The 20999-nt window shown below is 36.1% G+C and overlaps 2 protein-coding genes across 2 annotated transcripts in view; both read right to left on the bottom strand.

Moving 5' to 3' along the window:
* The window catches only part of LOC123526272 (phenylalanine--tRNA ligase beta subunit-like), a 37546-nt gene extending 28320 nt beyond the window's left edge, over positions 1 to 9226 (bottom strand). Inside the window, exons 1-4 of the mRNA XM_053522845.1 lie at positions 9056 to 9226; positions 1590 to 1645; positions 782 to 846; positions 53 to 109 (exon numbers count right to left, since the gene is read on the bottom strand). Coding sequence (XP_053378820.1) covers positions 53 to 109; positions 782 to 846; positions 1590 to 1645; positions 9056 to 9113 — 236 coding nt within the window. The 5' untranslated portion in view covers positions 9114 to 9226. The remainder of the gene's footprint in view (positions 1 to 52; positions 110 to 781; positions 847 to 1589; positions 1646 to 9055) is intronic.
* Positions 9227 to 14812: 5586 nt separating this feature from the next.
* LOC128548622 (forkhead box protein J3-like) lies at positions 14813 to 19544 on the bottom strand. Its single transcript, XM_053523991.1, has 3 exons — positions 19191 to 19544; positions 16206 to 16280; positions 14813 to 14842 (listed from the first exon to the last, which is right to left on the bottom strand). The coding sequence occupies exons 1-3, from the start codon at positions 19533 to 19535 to the stop codon at positions 14813 to 14815; spliced, it is 450 nt and encodes a 149-aa protein (XP_053379966.1). The 5' UTR covers positions 19536 to 19544.
* Positions 19545 to 20999: the final 1455 nt, after the last annotated feature.

Genomic DNA, 20999 nt, shown 5'->3' with positions numbered 1-20999 from the left:
AAAAACAAAACAGAGAAACCAGCAATGAAAATACAAATATAAAACAAGTTACCTTTCCAGGAAAACAAGTAGGGCTCTTCCAATACCTTCAATACAGAGCAAGTCATATCTGAAATATGTGCAATGTAAAACTGTTAAAGAACATAGCTGTTCCACTTGAAAATTTCTTACCATTCTAAGACTGTTTAATGATATACTGTTCCACGTGAAACGGTTTAATAAAAACTTTCCAGCATGTTGGACATCAGTTTATCCTGAATTCCTCACCAATACAATCTTGTTCTCTGAAAGTAACTGGCAACTTCTTATTTTACATTATTATCATAAATATGGCAATTTGCATTGGCAAGGCATTTTATTTCCTTAATCACTCATCAATCAGAGTGACATTCTAAAAAGAAAGTAATCAGACAACTGATCACGAAATGTCGGCTTTTTTAACTTCTTTAAGATATGCTTTATAAAAAGAAAAATAGGATGCGGTATATACACAATGAAAGAAAAAAATATACCAAGCCATGCATCCAGATGTAGTAAATGAAACAGGATGTTAGACTTTTGATATTCCAACAACAGTTGCCGGGAGGAGGGAGGGAGGTATCTGGTCCTTTGGATTTAGAACAGAAAGACAAACCGCACACAGAAGTTTTGAGGAAATTTGCCCTTTTTTTACTCAAGCAAACATTTCTAACCTTGTTCAAGTCCACTACCAGTAATTCTCTGGAAAACATGGGTTACGTACACTACTTGTCAAATGACAATATGAATCACCCTGTCTTACCTATTGGCTGGTACCTCTATTTTGTAGATTTCCTCATTGCTGTCCCCCTGCCCTTCTTCATCCTCCTAAAATATACACATATATGCTGTTAAGGCTCATTATACTTTTCTGAATACACTGAATGTATTGCACAAAATGTGATATATAAATGAAATTCAATATAAAGTGTGAAAATTTTATTTAACTTCATTATCTGTTGCAACGGCTTGCTCAGAACATAGGAGTAGATGTTCTATACTTTAATGACACCATAGATTTCAATATTCTCATAATTCAAAAAAGGCAGTTTCTTTTTTGAATCAAAAACAACATTTTTTACAATCTCTGGACAAATCAAGTACAATAAACTCTTCCCAAGCAAATATAGAAAACAACCAAAATTCCAAATTCATATATCATAGTGACAACTTTCCACAACTGCAACATTTTTGCAACTCATTTTTACCTACATGTATTTACATATTTGTGGCTGGAACGTTTTAAATCTGACCAGTTGCAAGTCATTCCCCAAAATGGGTTAAAAAAATAAAAACACTGGAATTCTGTTTTACAAATTGGAAAGAACTTGCTTCCATTCCAAAATTTACTCTCATCTTTCCCTCAGAACAAAAGATACATGACTTTGTTCAAACTGTCAAGAGAATTACATTTACTGTACATTTTGTTTTCATAGACAGTAAATTCTGGTGCAAGTATACAGCATGAGCAGTTTTCCTCACACACATCTTGAAACAGCATCCTCCCCTCCCCCACTAGCTGACTGGTTAAACTGAACATCCTGGTAACATATACATGTAAATTCACTTACAGCTGTTTCAGCTTCCAGTCCAAACTCAAAACACAACTCGTCAAATTCTTCAAATGCTGAAATACACAAAACATTAATAGTTTTATGTTAACTTTACCACTGTCTTTTAATATGGTATTACAAATTGACCAGGTGAAACATGCATGGATTAGCTATTATAAAATTGTCATTACTACATTATTTTGTTTGCATATCTTACACACAGCTCCCACTTAGGTTAGACACATACTGAATATGAAACTTTAACAAGGATTTTCATTAGTCGTCATTATTTACTGAAGATTCTGAAGTAAAACAATAACAACTAGAAAATGCTTTTGTAAAAAAGCGCATGTCTCCCCCAATGCAAAGTCCTATAGGCAAGAAGTCAATAGGGGTCAGGAGCGAAAGTCAAAGAGACACTGATGGTTGGCTGCAATAGGGATCATCTACTTGGCATGTCCAGTCATCCCGCTAAATTTCAACACTCTTGGCCTAGTGGTTCTCAAGTCACTGTTCAGGCTCCTGTGACCTTGACCTTTGATCAAGTGACCTCGAAATAAATAGGGGTCATCTACTCTGCATGTCCAATCATCCTGTTAAGTTTCAACATTGTAGGTCAAGTGGTTCTCAAGTTATTTCCAAAAAATGATTTTACATGAACAGGCCACTGTGACCTTGACCTTTAATAGACTGACTCCAAAATCAATAGGGGTCATCTACTCTGCATGTTCAATCATCCTATGAAGTTTCAACATTCTGGGTCAAGTGGTTCTCAAGTTACTGACTGGAAATGGTTTTCAATGTTCAGGCCCCTGTGACCTTGACCTTTAATGGAGTGACCCCAAAATCGATAGGGGTCGTTTACTCTGCATGACCAATCATCCTATGAAGTTTCAACATTCTGGGTCAAGTGGTTCTCAAGTTACTGACCGGAAATGGTTTTCAATGTTCAGGCCCCTGTGACCTTGACCTTTAATGGAGTGACCCCAAAATCGATAGGGGTCATTTACTTTGCATGTACAATCATCCTATGAAGTTTCAACATTCTGGGTCAAGTGGTTCTCTAGTTATTGATCGGAAATGGTTTTCCATGTTCAGGCCCCTGTGACCTTGACCTTTGATGGAGTGACCCCAAAATCAATAGGGGTTATCTACTCTTTATGACCAATCATCCTATGAAGTTTCAACATTCTGGGTCAAGTGGTTCTCTAGTTATTGATCGGAAATGGTTTTCCATGTTCAGGCCCCTGTGACCTTGACCTTTGATGGAGTGACCCCAAAATCAATAGGGGTCATCTACTCTTCATGACCAATAATCCTATGAAGTTTCAACATTCTGGGTCAAGTGGTTCTCTAGTTATTGATCGGAAATGGTTTGCAATGTTCAGGCCCCTGTGACCTTGACCTTTGACGGAGTGACCCCAAAATCAAAAGGGGTCATCTACTCTTCATGACCAATCATCCTATGAAGTTTCAACATTCTGGGTCAAGTGGTTCTCTAGTTATTGATCGGAAATGGTTTTCAATGTTCAGGCCCCTGTGACCTTGACCTTTGACGGAGTGACCCCAAAAACAATAGGGGTCGTCTACTCCAGCAGCCCTACAACCCTATGAAGTTTGAAGGTTCTAGGTCAAACGGTTCTCCAGTTATTGCTCGGAAATGAAGTATGACGTACGGACGGACGGACAGGGCAAAAACAATATGTCTCCTGGGGAGACATAATTCTGTTATTCATTATATACAATCAAAGGTTAAAATATTATAGAAATGTGTAAGTTTATCATTTAATCCTTTAGAAACTAGAAAAACATGAACTTGATAAAAAGCTTCCATTACAGCGATAGGAGCTTCCATTACATGGGTTTGTTTCAACCTCTTTCAGGATTGTATTGTCAAGTTGATGGAAGAATGAAAAGCGTTACTTTACACTTGGTATATAGCAATTTTTAGCATTAAAACGCATTCCCGAATCTTTTGCCCAGTTCTCAAGGTTGGATAGATCGTTCTGTAGGATTTGATGATCACTTTGGTTTCTTACTGGTCTATACAGTAAGCAATCGTCTGTGAATAAACAAACTTGTGATTTTACTACATCTCGTAGGTCATTTATGTGACTAAGAACATTGATGGTCCCAGCACAGTGCCTTGAGGAACACCTGATAAGACATCTACTGCTTTGGAATGTTCTCCCTCAACAAGTACCATCATTTTTCTTTCCTTCAAGGATGATCCCAACCATCTGTGGATGTTTCCAGTGATTCCATGATTTAATTTTGTGTAAATTTTTGTTATGTGTGACTGTGTTGAACGCTTTCGAGCAAGGTTGGCAAAAAAGCGGAAATACTCATAAAAGATAGGACAGTGGGAAATACTGGGAATTCCCAAGAAATACTGCCTTTTACTGGGAAAAGCTGGCAAATACTGCCTTTTACTGAGAAATACTCAGTGATATTTAGTACCCTGCAAGAAAAAGGTTTTATAAACATAATTAAATCATTTTTTATCTTTGTTCATTGAACCTGTTACATTTTAAACAGTAATTGATACACTGACAGAAGTTATAAAGTAAAAAAAAATTTTTCATTGAGTATTTTGAAGATGAAATTACGAGAAAATACTAAATTGCAGCACTCAGCCCACTGCATTTCTGTACTTTAACATGTTAAGTGTATAAGTGTTAAGTGTATAATTAAGCCTAGCCACATACTAGTAGTGGTTTACAATGATTATACAATGTACTGTTGTTGTAACAATGATAAATAACAAGGCACTAAAATATATCAAAGGATGTCACAATGATCAGACAGATTCAATGTGTTTAAGTTTGCAACCAAAAATCAATTGTTATCAAATTAATATCTCAGCTGTTTTCTAGCTACACGTAGCTGTTAAAACTAATTTAGCCTTGTTTAGGGATTTGACCATGCTGTACAATTGCAGACTTCCGGAAAGTCGTCAGTCCAACGGACATGACCTGAAAATTTTGATCCGGTCCACGGTTTCTTAATCCGGATGCGGTCCGACTGACCGGCATTTATTGTACCCCGAGAACTGCAACATCTCGGACAACATATCAAAATAGCGTCACTTACATATTATGCCAGGGCAGAACCGGGAAAGAAACGTAAATTAACGCCCAACAATCGTAGTGAAAGGAAACAAATGTATGAAAATAAAAAGGTTGACTGAACATTTAACGAGAAATGGACTAAAAATGATCACACCTGGCTTGAACATGAATTATGGTGGAGAAAATCAACATAAGCAGTACATTGACATTTTCTTCGGTCCGGCATATTTTTTTTCAGTCCGGCAGATTTTTAGGCATTGCTGGACCAAATGTCCGGTTGTTTTTTCCAGCTTTCCTGAAGTCTGCAATTGTACAATAATTATTACAGCCTTTTTTTATCAAAACTCTTAAATTTACTAGTCATGAATCAGTAGATATTTTGACCGAGTATGGTTCTGAGATCTGTCCGATATGGGTAGTTACTGTAATAATGAGGTGCATTTCATATCATGTTTTTGAAGTATTACTATTGTGCACCCCTTTGCTATGGATAGGTATCAAGCGTCATGTCCTATCGTTTTCATTAACAATTTGTCTATAAATATCATTTTATTATACAAAATGTAGACTAAGTGTTATTCTATATTTTAGCCAGTATTTCCAAGTATTTCCCACTTTGGGTGTTTTGGAGGTACACCCGGGACGAGAAAAACCAGCGGGAAATACTACCCTGGGAAAAACTTTGCAAACCTTGCCTTCGAGAAATCTAATATGGCTTATTGGCTATGTCCATTTGTATGAAAGGCTCAAAACTTTTCATTAGGTCCTGCATGGTGATTTAGAGTTGTGTTTCTGTGGAATATCCAGAACGAAACCCATGATTTAGATTTGTCAAGATGTTATTCCTTTCTGGATGACTATGGATGAATATACAAATCATATGTTTGAGTAATTTACATGACACTGATGTTAAGCTAATCAGGCACTGTGGCAGTTGTTTTCTGCCTGATGACGGTCACTGCCGATATATTTGCATTTCGCCAATCCTGTGGTAGTGTTCCTGTATCCACTGATAACTGAAAAAATCCGCTAAAAGCTGGTGCTAGTTCTTTTGCACAGTTTTTTAGTACAATGTTTGGTCACCATCTGGTCCAATGGCTTTCTTTGGGTAAATTTTACTTTAATAATTTTTGAACCCCTGTTTGTTCTATTTTCAACTGAGAGATGTCAGGGATTTTCTTATCTTTTCCTTGGGTGAGTGTATTCTTTTCTTATTCCACAGCAAAAATTGGTTTGAACTGATCTATCAATATGTCTGCTTTTGATTTTGAGTCTGTAAACAATGGTAAACAAGTTCCCTTGTCCTTTTAGTGGCACGACTCCTGCATTGTCTTGTTTCTTCGACTTGATGCAACTCCAGAAAGGTTTAGAGTTGTTTTTATCAAACCCATCTTTAATAACATTGTTTATATAGTTCCACACTGAATGACCTTTTTCTTTTTCAAATGTTTTAAGAATTGTCTGAATCTATCCCATTTGCCTGAGTTTTTGGCTTTAGCATAGAGTCTACATTTCCTTTTAAGTTGTTTCTTAATGTTTCTATCTATCCAAGGTACTGACTTTTTTTAACGTGTCATTCTTATCTACTGATGCAAGTATTCTTGACTTAAAGATATTCCAAATGTTTTCAATACGGCTCAGACTTCAACTGTCCAGTTATTTCACATGATATCTCACAACAGTCACTTTTAATACTTTCCCAGTTTGCTTTTTGGATTTTATAGATTGTCTTAGGTTTGCAGAAAGTATAGTAGGGTTTAATATCCATGTCGTTATCACCATGGCGTGGTCTGAAATGCCAGGGGCATTTACACTAGATTTGAATCATTTCATGAGTGTTGGGTTTGAAGTGAACACTAGGTTGAGTAAATTTTCATCATGAGTTGGTTCGTTATGAATTTGAACTGGACCAAGATCATTGGATAAGTCTATAAGGTGTTGTTGCACATTTGAGTACTGGGCGTTTTTACAGTTTTATAGTGTAAGGAGGTCCCAATCAATATCTGGACAGTTAAAATCCCCACACAGTACCAAGTTCTTTAGTTTTTCTGCATTTAAACGTTTAATTGATTCTTATAATTTGTTTAGATCGTTTAAATTCCATTTGGGATTATAAGTCTTTTCTACCAAGCAAAGAAATTTTCACTAGTTTAAGTTTGCAAATCTGTAATAAGATCAACACATTCAACAGCGGTAATGTTACTTTGTACAGCTACAAATACCCCGCCCAGGCTGCAAGTACTATGGTCAATTCGGAAAACATTGTAAGAATCTGGGTATATTTCAGAGTTCGAAACTGCCTTTTTTCTATACGGTTTACCAGGTTTCTTTCCACAAAGCCACGATCCAGTCCCACAGATAATGTCTGGTATGATGTAGTTCACTTCACTTAAAATAATAAATTTAAATTCATTTTTATTCTCGTTTACGCTATGGCAGTTTATGTTAAAAATTTGCAAAAAAATCCCTTTTTCCAGGAACAGTATGTTCATGGAATGAACTTCCCCTACACATAAGCCCAGCCCCAGTTTGATTCTATTCATTGAGAGGCTGACAACTGTAACCTTCTAATCTATATCTATGTTTTGGTAAGAATGGTATCATGACATTACATCTCTGGGACAATACACCCTTGGACTCATCTCTGGGACAATACACCCTTGGACTTCACTCCTCCAGGTCTTTACACCCTAGGACTTTACACCTCCCTTATTTATTTACTGTACATATCTATTGTGTATGTGTAGGCAATTTATAATAATTATTGATTATTCAAGTTATAGTTGATTTGATCAAGTAGAAAGTGTTTGTCACACTTCTAACTGATAATTAAAAAAGGTTAGCCTGTATATGTGTGTTTTAACCTAAATAAACATCTATCTATCTTGTAGCTATGTACAATATTAATCTACTGTTGATGGTAAATTAAATACATCGAAATGCTGTTAAAGAAATAAAAGTTAATTGTGTATTTTTTTGTAGTATCTTGACACAAATATATTGGGGGAGGTATTGTGGGTATTCTAAAATGGCGTACGTGTTTTTGAAACTTGTGGTTTTGATAGTGTGAAATAAACTATCTCAAAAATGGATAGCAATAGTGAACAGTTTCGTGCCAATGTGTTTGGACAATATACTGATATAGTGTTCTTCTTCTTTTGCCAATACTGTGCATATCCTCTCTGGAGCATTTTCGCACAAGGAAAGTAGGTAAAAGCCATGGCGTGGCGCCATTTTAAAACATGGAAAAGATTAAAATCTGTTAAGACTATGTACATCTTGCGCAGTGGTGGTATTACACGCTTGCGAGTCCCTGCTTGAAGGCATCAAGACTGGGTGTAGTGGGAAGCTGGTTAAACAGGTCTGAACCACTGAGAGATGATTGGTAGTCTAAATAATGAGACCTCGGGTAGACCGATTTTATATTTTGATATTTTACGTTGTCTACCTAGAGGTCTCAACCAGAAACAATCAAAACTGTGGTGGAAACTGTGGTCGATTGAAATTACGATTTATCAGTAGTCACGATTTTTCTTTAGCCCTAACAGCTTACCTGTTGTTTTAAATCATATATAGTAAATAAAAAACATAAGAACAGGACATATTTATCAAGAATTTCTGTTGTAAAAAATTTAAACCTCTAACGTTTCAATCGTCTTCATGTAATGGCAGTCGGAGGTGTGACCAATGAAAACGCTTCGTGTAGTAACGTGCTTACCAGTGATCGGCCATTTTCCAATATGTAGTACACTCGTGTTAAACCTTGGCATTTTTTTAACTGTCATAGTTTGAATTTTTCTCAAGAAATCTCGGTAATATATACATCATTGAAAAGGAAAAATTACAGGCTTTCTATGTATGTATTTCTTTTTTTTTATCCGTTGCATTATTGTAACATAATTCCCGCCCAACGGATTCCATTGGGTGTTATTTACGCAAAGAAAAGGACAGTGCTATCACATTCTTTACCTTTTCTGGTTTGTACTCGGAGGCGGATATCGACAAGTCAAAAAAATATAACGATATTCAACTCTCGAGTACAATTATTTGGACTAAGATGATTGGGAGCCCCTTGATATAAAAAACGTGCATGTCATTCAACGTGTAGGGCATCAGTTGAACTGGATTGTCATTTCAACCTTTTCAGCCAGCCATGGACTTCGAAACTATAAAACAATTACCAGTCTATGAAAAATTAAACGTTATTATTGAAAATATGTCAATGTTTGGATTACTTAAATATCGAGTCAATAACGTTGCATCTACAGTCTATATTTATTGTGCAAGAGAATCAAACTACAATACAGTAGATGAAGATGAATTTTTTTAAATGCTGATGCAACACCTAAACAATAAATTTCTGTGAAAGAGCTGTCAAAATTTGAAATATAAATCTATGTAAAACTAACGTACTATAGCTCCTGCCTAACACCTGGAAAAGCTCCTCCTTGTTCACAGACACTGTTGGCATTATTATAAAACTGAAATGTTGTAAACTCTCTACATAAATGAATAAAAATATTGCAAAATTCTGGAAGCCGGCTAACACGTTTGCTACCAACTTCCGGGTTACATATTTTGACTTCTTTTGAAGAGTAAAGGAAAGGAGTACTGGTTAGAGACCACCAATTGTTTTCCCATATTAGACGTCACGACATTCAGTATAACCCTAGTAAACTACATCCTCTAATTCAATCGGGGGCTGTGTCATCAACAAAATGCCCAAGAAAAGGGACAAATTACATCACAAATGTAAACTATCAAAGGGAAGTAACAGTTATAGCAAATTTGAGACAGAAATTCACCATTCTAAGAGCAAACATACAAAAGAAAATCAGGAAGTTGGATTAGCTTAGTGGTTTGCACACTGGCTTTCCAATCCAGAGGTCTGTGATTTGATCCCCGACAGATGTCTCAGGAATTTTCAGAAACGCTTTTCAGTGTTTACAACCCAACTGAAGTATACTGTCAGAAACCCAGGCAATCCTTGCGTATCGGGGTGGCTATTAAAAAAGAGCTAGGGTCTGGTACCCAGATTCCCTTGTATCTGAATATCTGTCTCTTCAATTAGTCTGCACCTGTCAGACACATGTATATATACATGTAGAGTGCACCTATAAATAAAACACTTACTGAACACAGTTCATATAAAAAAAAATACCTCTCCGGAGGGTGCGCATATCCAAGAGGCGGGAATTACCTGTAATACATACATTGGGAATACCTAAATTCAGTTATCTTCTCTGGTGATTCTCAAGGTAGTAAAAACAAGAAATTCTATTCTTTCATTAAAAACAAAAAGACAGATAATAATGGTGTAGCACCCCTATTAAAGTCCATCCCTCACTAAAGTTTTCAGGCTTCTTAACAGACTGGCGTTGTTTCTGATGACTGGAGAACAGCAGTTGTTGTACCAGCATACAAAAAAAAGGTCCTTAACCCAAAGCTAGTAATTAACAACCTATCTCTTTAACATGCATAGCCTCAAAATTAATGGAGCACATCCTGGTTTTTAAATATCTTGACTCAGCATGACTCTTAAAGTCTACTTTTTCCATTCCAACATGGATTCCGTTCAAAGCACAGCTGTGAGACTCAACTTCTTTCATTCTTCCAGGAAATGTTTGACAATTTGGAAAAAAAACTGATTTAATTGTAATGGATTTTTCAAAGGCATTCGATAAAGTTGATCATGGACTTCTTTTATACAAACTTATGAAACTTGGAATAAACAAAAAGCAATTTTATGGATAAGATCATTTCTTAAAAATAGAACCCAAACAGTAGCAGTAGAGGGGAGCAATTCAGATTCAGTGCCATTGATGTCAGGAGTCCCCCAAGGTTCTGTGCTGGGCCCTTCTCTTTTCCTGTGCTATATATGTGACCTGCCCAACTCAGTTAAGAGTAGAGTCAGACTTTTCGCAGATGCCACTAAATAGTTGTTTATTAGTCCCTACTGAATGAAAACCAGTTTCGGGGACTATAGGAATGCGCTTTTCCGTCATTCCGTCCGTCCGTCCGTCCGTTCGTCCGCAATTTCGTGCCCGATCCATAACTCTGTCATCCATGAAGGGATTTTAATATTACTTGGCACAAACGTTCCCCATGATGAGATGACGTGTCATGCGCAAAACCCGGACCCCTGACTCAAAGGACAAGGTTACAATTGGAAGTCAAAGGTCAACAGGGCTTTTTTCCTGTCCGGTCCATAACTCTCCCATCCATAAAGGGATTTTAATATTACTTGGCACAAATGTTCCCCATGTTGAGACGACGTGTCGTGCACAAAACCCGAACCCCTAGCTCAAAAGTTGAAGTCACAATTGGAGGTCAAAGGTCAACATAACTCTCCCATCCATAAAAGGATTTTAATATTACTTGGCAAAAATGTTCCCCATGATAAGACAACGTGTCATGCGCAAAACCTGGATTCCTAGCTCAAAGGTCAAGGTCACAATTGGAGGTCAAAAGTCAACAGGGCTCTTTTCCTGTCCGGCCCATAACTGTCCCATCCATGAAGGGATTTTAATATTACTTGGCACAAATGTACCTCATAATAAGAGGATGTGTCTTGCACAACTTTCAGACCCCTAGCTCAAATGTCAAGGTCACACTTAGCAGTCAAACGTTAATTTAGCATGAACAGGGTCTGTTTCGTGTCCGGTCCATAACTCTGACATTCATTAAGGGATTTTAATATTACTTGGCACAGGTGTTTCCCATGATGAGATGACGTGCAAATCCCGGACCCCTAGCTCAAAGGTCAAGGTCACAATTAGGGGTCAAAAGTCAACAGAGTTTTTTTCCTATTCCGTCCATAACTATGCCATCCATGAAGGGATTTTAATATTACTTGGCACAAATGTTCCCCATGATGAGAAAACATGTCATGCGCAAAACTCGGACCCTTAGCTCAAAGGTCAAGGTCACAGTTGGAGGTCAAAAGTCAATAAGTTTTTTTTCCCAGTCCGATCCAGAACTCTGTCTTCCATCAAGGGATTACAATATTACTTGGCATAAATGTTCACCATGATGAGACGACGTGTCATGCGCAACACCCAGTACCCTAGCTTAAAGGTCAAGGTCACACTTTGAGATCAAAGGTCAATAGGATTTTTTTCCTGTCCGGTCTATAACTTTGTTATGCAAAACAGGATTTAGATATCAGTTGGCACAAATATTCCCCTGGATGAGACAGCATGTCATGCGCAAAACCCAGGCCCAAGGTCTAATGTCAAGGTTACACTTTCTTGCGGATTTTTATTATATAGATTTTTTAGGATTAATTTCCCTTTGTTGTTACTATAAATAACTTATATGATAACTTTTTTATAATCGGCCAAAACAATTCAATATGAAAACAACTGTGGGTTTTTATATATGCATATTTTAATCCAAGTGTGTTGTTATAACATATTGTATATATAGTACAATATTGTTTATACATCATTGACAGATATCAGTTCATTATGTAATACTGCATTAGAGAAAATTAGGTGCCTTCCAGTAGGGAACTTTGTATTGCATGTCAATACTTCATTCACTTGTTTAACTAATGATTCCTCATCTGACTCACAAAAACTGCAAACAGATCTTAACAAATTAGAAGACTGGGAAAACCAATGGTCTGTGGAATTCAATCCTGACAAATGTGAGATTAGAATATCAAAAAAGAAAAACATCGTCAAATGTCCTAATAAACTTCATTATACAGAACTTAAAGAAACAAAAAATGCTAAATATCTTGGGGTTACCATCAGTGAAGACTTTAACTGGAAAAAAAACAAAAAAGAAACATTTATATCTGTCAAGAACTGTCACTGAAGTGTTTAATGACTCCAATGGTGAATGAACATTGCACAATAGCTTGAGTCTATGTTAAAAATATCAAATAATAAGAAAAGTACAGATCTATAAAGTGTATCAAAACACTATATAAGTATAAGTCTAAGCAAAAAGGGGGCATACTTCAGGAAATATTGATGCAAGATTTATGCACCTTGTGGGTGATGATGTGGAACAACTACTTCAAGTTTGAATCAAATGCATTTCGTAATAACTGAGATATAGTGAAAATGCATCAAAATTAACCTTAAATTCTAAGTAAAAAGGGACAAAATTCATGAATTGGTGTCAGAGTTATGCACCTTGTGTCAGATGATGTGGGTGATAAGGTGGGACATCTATTTTAAGTTTGAATCAAATTCTTTTAGTAATAACTGAGATAGAGTGAAAGTGTTTCAAAACTTTAACCTGAAATTCAAAGTAAAAAGGGGGCAAAATCTATGAAATATTGGTGCAAGAGTTATGGCCCTTGTGTCATATGATATGGGTGATGATGTTAATCAACTATTTTGAGTTTGAATCAAATCCATTTAGTTATAAAACCCTTCCAGTCACATAGAAGTTATGGAGCAAAAACCAAATATCTAACCTTTGATCTTGAATTGTGACGTTGACCTTTGACCATCAGGCATAGATGATGTGTTCAACACGTAATCTGGTCTTGGACGGGTGCAAAGGGCTGCAGCTAGATATGTTTTAAACGATTATTCCCAATTTAGTAGTGTCACATCTATGCAAGAAGCTCTCAAATGGCAAACACTAGAACAAAGAAGAAAACAAGCTTCATTAATCATGTTGTATAAAATCAGTAATAACCCAACATTTGTAGACTATATATAATCATTTTATTCAGTAAAGAAATCTCAACTACCTTTTTCCTTTTCACGAATACAATACCACTTGAACTCTTTCTTTCCCAGGACTATTCGTTACCGGAACAACTTGCCTTACAACATTAAGGCCAGTGAAAGCCTAGCAAACTTCAATGTCAGTCTAAATACTTTCATGCACTAATCATGTCGTTTTTCTTATTTTTAACATTGCATGTAGTAGTCTTACATTTTTACGTCTTCGTAATGTAACATAAGTTATTTTGACAGATTGTCCCCGATCTCCCAGTTACAATCAGTAAATGAGTAGAAGTAGAAGAAGAATTCCTATGGAAATGAAAATAATGACAGGGACGTACATTCTCCTGTCTACAAGAGCAGCTTTCAACCAGAATGATCATGACCCTACCTGTCAAATGAGCAATGCATGTCCTGAAAAACTTGAATACTATGTCTGAGAGTGTGACATATTGCAAAATGTAAGAAACAGTATATTGGGAGATATTAGTGCTGCGCTGTATGAAGAAACTGGTATTCGATTTGATCACCTTACACCCTAGAAAAACAATTGTGCTAATTGACTGCTCAAATATTTCCAACACCAGCGCTAGAAACATGGACGACAAAATTGAAATCCATAATAGAAGGCTTTTCTATGCCCTTCATAGTGCTAGATACAAAATGATCAAGTGCCTAAAATCAAGAAAAGGGCATTAGCGAGTCTAATATTCAGCTACTGGTGCTAACAAACCCTATCATTGAGCTACAGAGACTTATAGACAGTAAAATGTTGAACATAAAATACTGATTTCAGTGATTCTACTACTATAGCCAATTTTAATAGACTTACTCTGTGTCGTACATTGTACATAAGTTCAACTCCAAGACCGCCTTCATCTGATGTTTCAAGAACTTGTGGCCCGGCCCATTTGCTTATTTGTTTGTAAAATTGTTATATATTCTAGTAAATATTGAATGAGCAATAAAATATGTTTAAACTAAACTCCAAGAGGAGGTTCGTCTACTAATTAAGGTGGTGAAGATTCCACAACGACAACAATATGGCGGGTACAACCTTCCATAAATCGAAACATTTATATTATATCACTTTGTTTTTCAAAACTATTTTAGTTCCACCAAAATATCGGAGGAAAAAACCATATGAATAATGATATTTCATTTAACTAATTTTTGCGTGAATGACTTGACTCCCTGTTTACATTATTGATACTGCGGGAGAAATTCAATTGATAAAACGTTTTTGTCAATACATATGTAGCAGATTTTGTCAAAATGTAAAATAAAATACTGAAAATGCAGTTAAAATATTCAATTTTGAAAAAAAAAATCACTTCATGAATGGGTATACACGACCAATCAGCACGGACAAACATTTCCTTATTTCCAGTACGTTTCCTGTACTTTTTTTTTAAATTGTGGTCTCTGACCTACTGCAAAGCGCATTAAAGCTCGAAACGTGCATCTTTCAGTTTCGTTACTTTTGTTTAATTGCCCAATATGATCCCTGAAATCAACCATTGGAAATATTATGTATATGCTTGCTAAGATATATTAACTTGATATCACTTCAATTGTAGAGAAAGTTCTTACAAGATCTTTTGATTTCATGGATGCATTTCAAACCACTACTAAGCACCATTTTGAAGTGTGAAAGACAATGTTTCATCTGGATAAGAATCTGGTACCTCCAGGTTTCAAGTATTCCTGATACGTAATGGAAACACAGGGGTCCTATATGGACCTTATTCAAATGTTTGTATAGGTAAACTGTAAGCGAAAAACCAAATCAAATGTCTAGAATTCAAGACTAAATTAGCAATTAACATAACACACACAATGTCATATTACATAACACAGTTTATTCCCTAAATTAATTGCTATTTTTCCTTATAAAAAGCAATATATCCAAGACAGCAGATTCTAAGATCGGCACCACATTTGGGAAATTGGGGTGTTAATCTGTGCCACACTGACCCAACCATTAGGGCAATACTGGCTAAATGCTTTCATTTTACTAGTGTTATTGGGCCAATGTTGGTTTAACACATGAATTCAGTCCCAGCTTCTGTTGAATGCCAACATGGGTCAAATGACTGATCACTTGAATGATAATATTAACCCAACATTCGATGCTTAATGGAAAAACGTTTGGCCCAATATTATCATGTTCTGCCTCCCTTACAGTGTTACTTGCTCTATTTGGATTAAGTGTTGAAAAAAAATATCCTCAACAGCATGGGTCTCTGACATGTGAACTGTTCCATCAATAATGGAAGATTGTAGCCATAAAAGCCACTTGTATTCCCTATACATGTAGGCAAGATACCGAAGAGGCATACAGATGAAGTTCTAAAATGAACAGCATAAATAATACATCATAATTATTTAACTTTTGTTTAAAAGAAAATTCACTCAAATAACATGACTGTATTGGCTAGGATTATTGTCAAAATATAATTATATACCCAAACCAAAAATTTACCGTACCCAAAATGAAAAAGATAAAGAGTCAAGATTTTGTAGTATTTTTTTCTGAGATAATGAGAAAATAAATTATAACTATTTACTATCTATTTAATGTATTGCTATATTCTTTCAATATGAATAGTTTTAGAAAATAATGAGCCAACTTTGAAAAAAAATATTGAGAAAGTATTCAAAGTAATAAGTAAGATCATATAAAAAATAGTCTACAACCACCCTGGTGTTTGACGTGTTGTTCTCCCCTCCCATGTTTTATTTTTAAGGTAATAAGTAATCAATTCAACAGTAAGGCATGATACATAATTAAAAAAAGAAAAACCACAGCAAAAGAAAAACACAACTGTGAATATTATTCAGTCTATTAATAAGCTTATTTAATTTACCTTTCCAGGGTCCTCTTTTGAACGTGGAACTTTTAAAAAGCATTTATTTAGTGATAAATTATGTCGTATCGAATTCTGAAAAGGAAAAATATAGAATCAAAATAATATACTGTTTTAAGCAAGTAATTCGTCAACTACTCCTGAGTCGGTAAGGGTAGAGAGTTAGTGTCTTTTAAAAAGGTGGTTGTTGGTTCAAATCCAACGCCAGAAAGGACATACAGTCACTTCAAGATATATTTTGTGTTGGCAATTAAGGCATTATATTTACAATTAACATTAATCAGCTCTAACTTAAAGACTGTCAAACATGCACAGGTACAAAATAAGCCATGGATCCGTATAAACCAGATGATTAAAGTTTACTTTTATTTTCTAATCCAGCAATAATTGAGCATGTGAGAAGTTGACAGATTGAGATACTGAATTTCAGGGTTGCTTTTGAAGTAAAATCTGACCTAGCTAGTAGTTCAACATACGAATGCTGGATGCTGTTAATAGCCTCAAGTTTGCCCTGTTAAATTTTTATAATGAACTTGTAAATCTTTTAATTTGCACAAAAACAATTAACTTCAACTTCAACTTCAACTTCAACTATCTACTGCCGAACAATCGTCTAGCGATTATGACTGGCAGGCGCTGTCAGGAAACAGTGTTTTAGTAAAAATGTTATGTGCAAAATTAAAAAGATAAAAGACCCAAGGTATACAGTTTAAAATCAGCGGATTATAGTATTTAGAGAGACTGCGAGTCCAGCCCGCTGACAAATGTCTGCAAATTGGGACTGGACTGGATATATGTTGGTAAACTGTTCCATAGTCTGATAGTCCTGGGGAAAAAGGAATTTGCATGGTACGACGTTTTGGACTGGGGAATTAAGTAATTTAAATTTCGTGTCTGTGTGAGATGATGATGGTCCACAGCCACTAATTCATTTCTTATCTTATAGAAAATAACCAGGGAGGAATGATTTCTTCTTTGTTCTAGGGTCTTCCAATTTAGTTCAGATAACATATCTGAGACGCTACTGGTATACTGGTAGTCATTAAAAACATAGCGGGCTGCAGATCTTTGTACCCTTTCTACTTTATGAGTTAGATATTTTTGCCAGGGGTGCCAGACCGTGGAACAGTACTCGACCTGGGGGCGGACATAGGTTTTGTAGGCCATTTCTTTAACCTGTCTGTTGGTAGTCTTTACATTCCTTTTGATGAAGCGAAGGGTATTACTGGCCTTGGATGTTATGTTATTTATGTGATTTGACCAGGTCAAGTTATTATTTAGGGTAACACCAAGATATTTTGCATGGTCAGTGGACTGAAGTTGGACATTATGTAGGGTGTAAGGATATATAACAGGATTTCTTTTACGATATATTCTAAGAACTTCACATTTATCGGGATTAAATTCCATTGACCATTCTTTTTCCCATTTTTCTAAACAGTAGAGGTCTTGCTGTAAGCTTTCTGCAGAGGATTTAGATTTGATGGTAAGGTAGACAATGGTGTCATCAGCAAAGAGACGGGCTCGACTTTTGATACTATTGGGCAAGTCATTTATGTAGGCGAGAAATAGGCAGGGGCCAAGGACTGAGCCTTGGGGGACCCCTGATAGGACAGGTAACCTTTCAGAGACTTTACCCTCAACAAGGACTTTCTGAGATCTGTTACTGAGAAATGACTTAACCCATGCGGTGACCTTATTATTAATACCTAGGTATTTGAGTTTGTGAATCAGTTTATGATGATCTACTTTGTCGAAGGCTTTACTAAAATCCATAATAATTACATCAGTTTGTTGACCTTTTTCAAGATTATCTGCTATTTCTTGGGTAAAACCTATGAGTTGGGTCTCACAACTATGTTTTGACCTGAAACCATGTTGTTGTGGGCTAAGGACGTTGTTCTTGTCGAAGTATGACATTATGTTGGAGACTAGTATATGCTCTAATAATTTGGATGCTATACAAGTCAGGGAGATGGGCCTATAATTACTGGGTTTAGATTTCTGACCTTTTTTGAAAACTGGTGCTATGACCGCATGTTTCCAGTCGTTCGGAATAATGCCAGTTTCAAGTGACCGCTGGAAGATGACTGTTAGAAGAGGGGCAATTTCATTATGTAGTTCTTTAAGTAACCTGGGTGAGATTTCATCTGGCCCTGATGCCTTATGCGGGTTTAAACCTAGAAGTAGTTTGTCTACACCTTCGACACTTATACTTATTGGAGACATAGGCGGGTGGGTAGGAGTGGAGGCTGCACTTTTCGATAGTTGCTTAAGGCTGAGTGGTTGTGGACGGGAAAAAACAGATTCAAACTGACTGTTGAGTATATTGGCCTTGGTGACTGGGTCTGGATGTATCTGACCATTGCTACTAAGTGGAGCTATACCAAAGTTTTCAGTTTTTGCTATGCTTAATAAAAGAGTAGATTTTTTTTCTTTTGACCTTCACCAGAGTTGTCTGTAAAAATTACGGATTCGAGGTATGACCAATAAGCACTTCTGGTTTGTTTTTGGATGCTAGACCTGAGGGCTTTAAACTTTTGGACTTTAGTGGGGTCTTTGGAGGGTGACCTTTTAAGTTTGGAATAAAGTTTATCCCTTTTCCTAATGTTCCTGACAATGTCCTGTGATATCCAAGGGAGGTCAGCACGTGACTTGCATAACCTACTGGGTATATGGATAGATGATAACCTGTTTATTTCGGCTTTCAGGCTGTTATAAGTTATAACAGTTATAAGGGGTGCTTATCAAAAAGATACCGACAGAATTATGACAAACAGTGCAGTTCTTGACCAGACTGCACAGATGTGCAGGCTGATCATGATCTACACTGGTCGCACAGGCAGAATCAGTTGTGTCAAGCATGATAAAGGTTAAATGACATATCTTAAGTTTTGTTTACAAATGCAGCAAATCAGATGAGCTGACCTAGATTTGCCCAAAGGTGTGAAGCAATTATCACACCTGTATCAGTGTCACACCTACCTTCCAGCCGTTCCCAGCGTCTTTGTAATATGGAAAATTGTCACAAATCCACTGATAAATTTCACTCAGCGTCATTTTCTTTTTATTAGAACTGTTAATGGCAAAAGTAATTAGATTGGCGTAAGAATATGGTGGTTTTCCTTCTCTCTGACTAGTAGTGTCATTTTCGTCCAATGTGGCGTTTGTATCTAACGGAGAGTGGGGAGATTTTCTCATAGCGAGATTTCCACCCTGAGTCTTTGCATTTATTCCACCTTCCTTTCCAATATGTCCCGACATGGCTCCCCCGACCGTTAAACGGGGGAGCCAATCCATAGCAGTAAGCGAACTCTCCAAGTCGGCCATTTTGTTCGTTTACAAATTCCGCATGATGTGTGACGTCAGGTGCGCTGAAAATTGCCAATTAGCATAAAATGAAAATAAAAAAGATCTGTCAACATTGAATATTTTTCAAGTAGAAATATTCTACTTTAATGACTAGATAATATTTAATTACCATACTTTAACATTTATTCGAAAGCGGCAGGAAAATTGTGGGATTATTTTTTAGCGTATGTGTAAAAACCAAATAACACACTTTAGGCTTCATTGCCCCCAGCAGAGTAACTAAGCAACGGAAAGTGTCCTAGATATACATTCGCGTTTTTACAGGTAAATCGAAAGTAGAGCGTGTAGGCGTTTTCGTGTACATGCACGTTTTCTGATTTTGTTTGAATAATGGATAAAAGTTTTGATTTAAAATATTTTATTTAAATCGATTGAATTATAAAAGAGGCAGGATTGGCATAGATGAAATTAGACTTACTGGTTTCAATATAAGTTCACTGGCGCAATTAAAATTCATTTTCTCAGAGAAATGATTTCTAGAAGATTGAAATAATATATACACATTTCTGCAGATTCAGCAGTTGCTTATTTTTATATATCTATATAGATAGATCTGTTATTCCTATTTTCATTTAATTGGTTACATAAAATTTCTGTGATACGGTAGATCTCAGGGCGGATCTAAGGCGGAATTTTTACGGGAGTCCGAGAGCCGAAAATTGTGAGTAAAATGACTGATATCCTTAGGCTATAAAAATGTACGCTCGCAGGATTTTAAGGATTTTTTTTAATTAAGGACTTACATATAAGTACATCATCGTATTGTCTACATACAATCAGGAAGGTCTAGTATCAGTTGTTCCAGATACAATATAAATAGTAATCACAATCACGTAGAGATTTATAGGGGGTGCATGCTGGATAAATTCGCCCTAATTAAGATAAATATTATTTTATTCATTTTGTTTGGTTTAACGTCGCACCGACACAATTATAGGTCATATGGCGACTTTCCAGCTTTGTGTATGACCCTCTCAAGCCCCTTTTCCCTCTCTACATCTTTCTTTCGGTAGGTTGGGATAAGTACTTGACTTGGGGAATTAGGTTTTTCTGTCTCACACTTGTCACATACCCGACTGTCAACTACTAATTCCTTATTTATGCCCATAGACTTGTATTTTTACTTGCATGTACCAATATAATATGCTTATCTTTTTTTTTTATGCTATGCTTTAACCATGTACTTTTCTTTTACAGCCTTTTTTAATAGTTATATTATTTTTTACATATGTTTGTCGGGAAATAGCTTTAAAGGGGGATGTTCATTTCCCAGGGAAACATATTAGCACTTCAGCATGTCAATAATTAATAGTCATCTGCAAATTGGATACTCAGTTAGTGGTCAGCCAGATATATTTATCTTGCATATTAATTACCATCACATGTGTTTTATGGTTTGGCTAGGTATTATCAGTATTTTCT

The sequence above is a fragment of the Mercenaria mercenaria genome, chromosome 14 (assembly GCF_021730395.1).
Source record: "Mercenaria mercenaria strain notata chromosome 14, MADL_Memer_1, whole genome shotgun sequence".
Classification (NCBI taxonomy): domain Eukaryota; kingdom Metazoa; phylum Mollusca; class Bivalvia; order Venerida; family Veneridae; genus Mercenaria; species Mercenaria mercenaria.
This window is presented reverse-complemented; position numbering and strand designations above follow the sequence as displayed.

Coding starts and splice junctions, on each gene's coding strand:
- LOC128548622 (XM_053523991.1), bottom strand. CDS start 19,535: ATGGCCGACTTGGAGAGTTCGCTTACTGCTATGGATTGGCTCCCCCGT. Junction 16,281..19,190: donor ACGCTGGGAACGGCTGGAAG/GTAGGTGTGACA, acceptor TTTCCTTTTCAG/AATTCGATACGACATAATTT. Junction 14,843..16,205: donor CAAAAGAGGACCCTGGAAAG/GTAAATTAAATA, acceptor GGTTGATTTCAG/GGATCATATTGGGCAATTAA.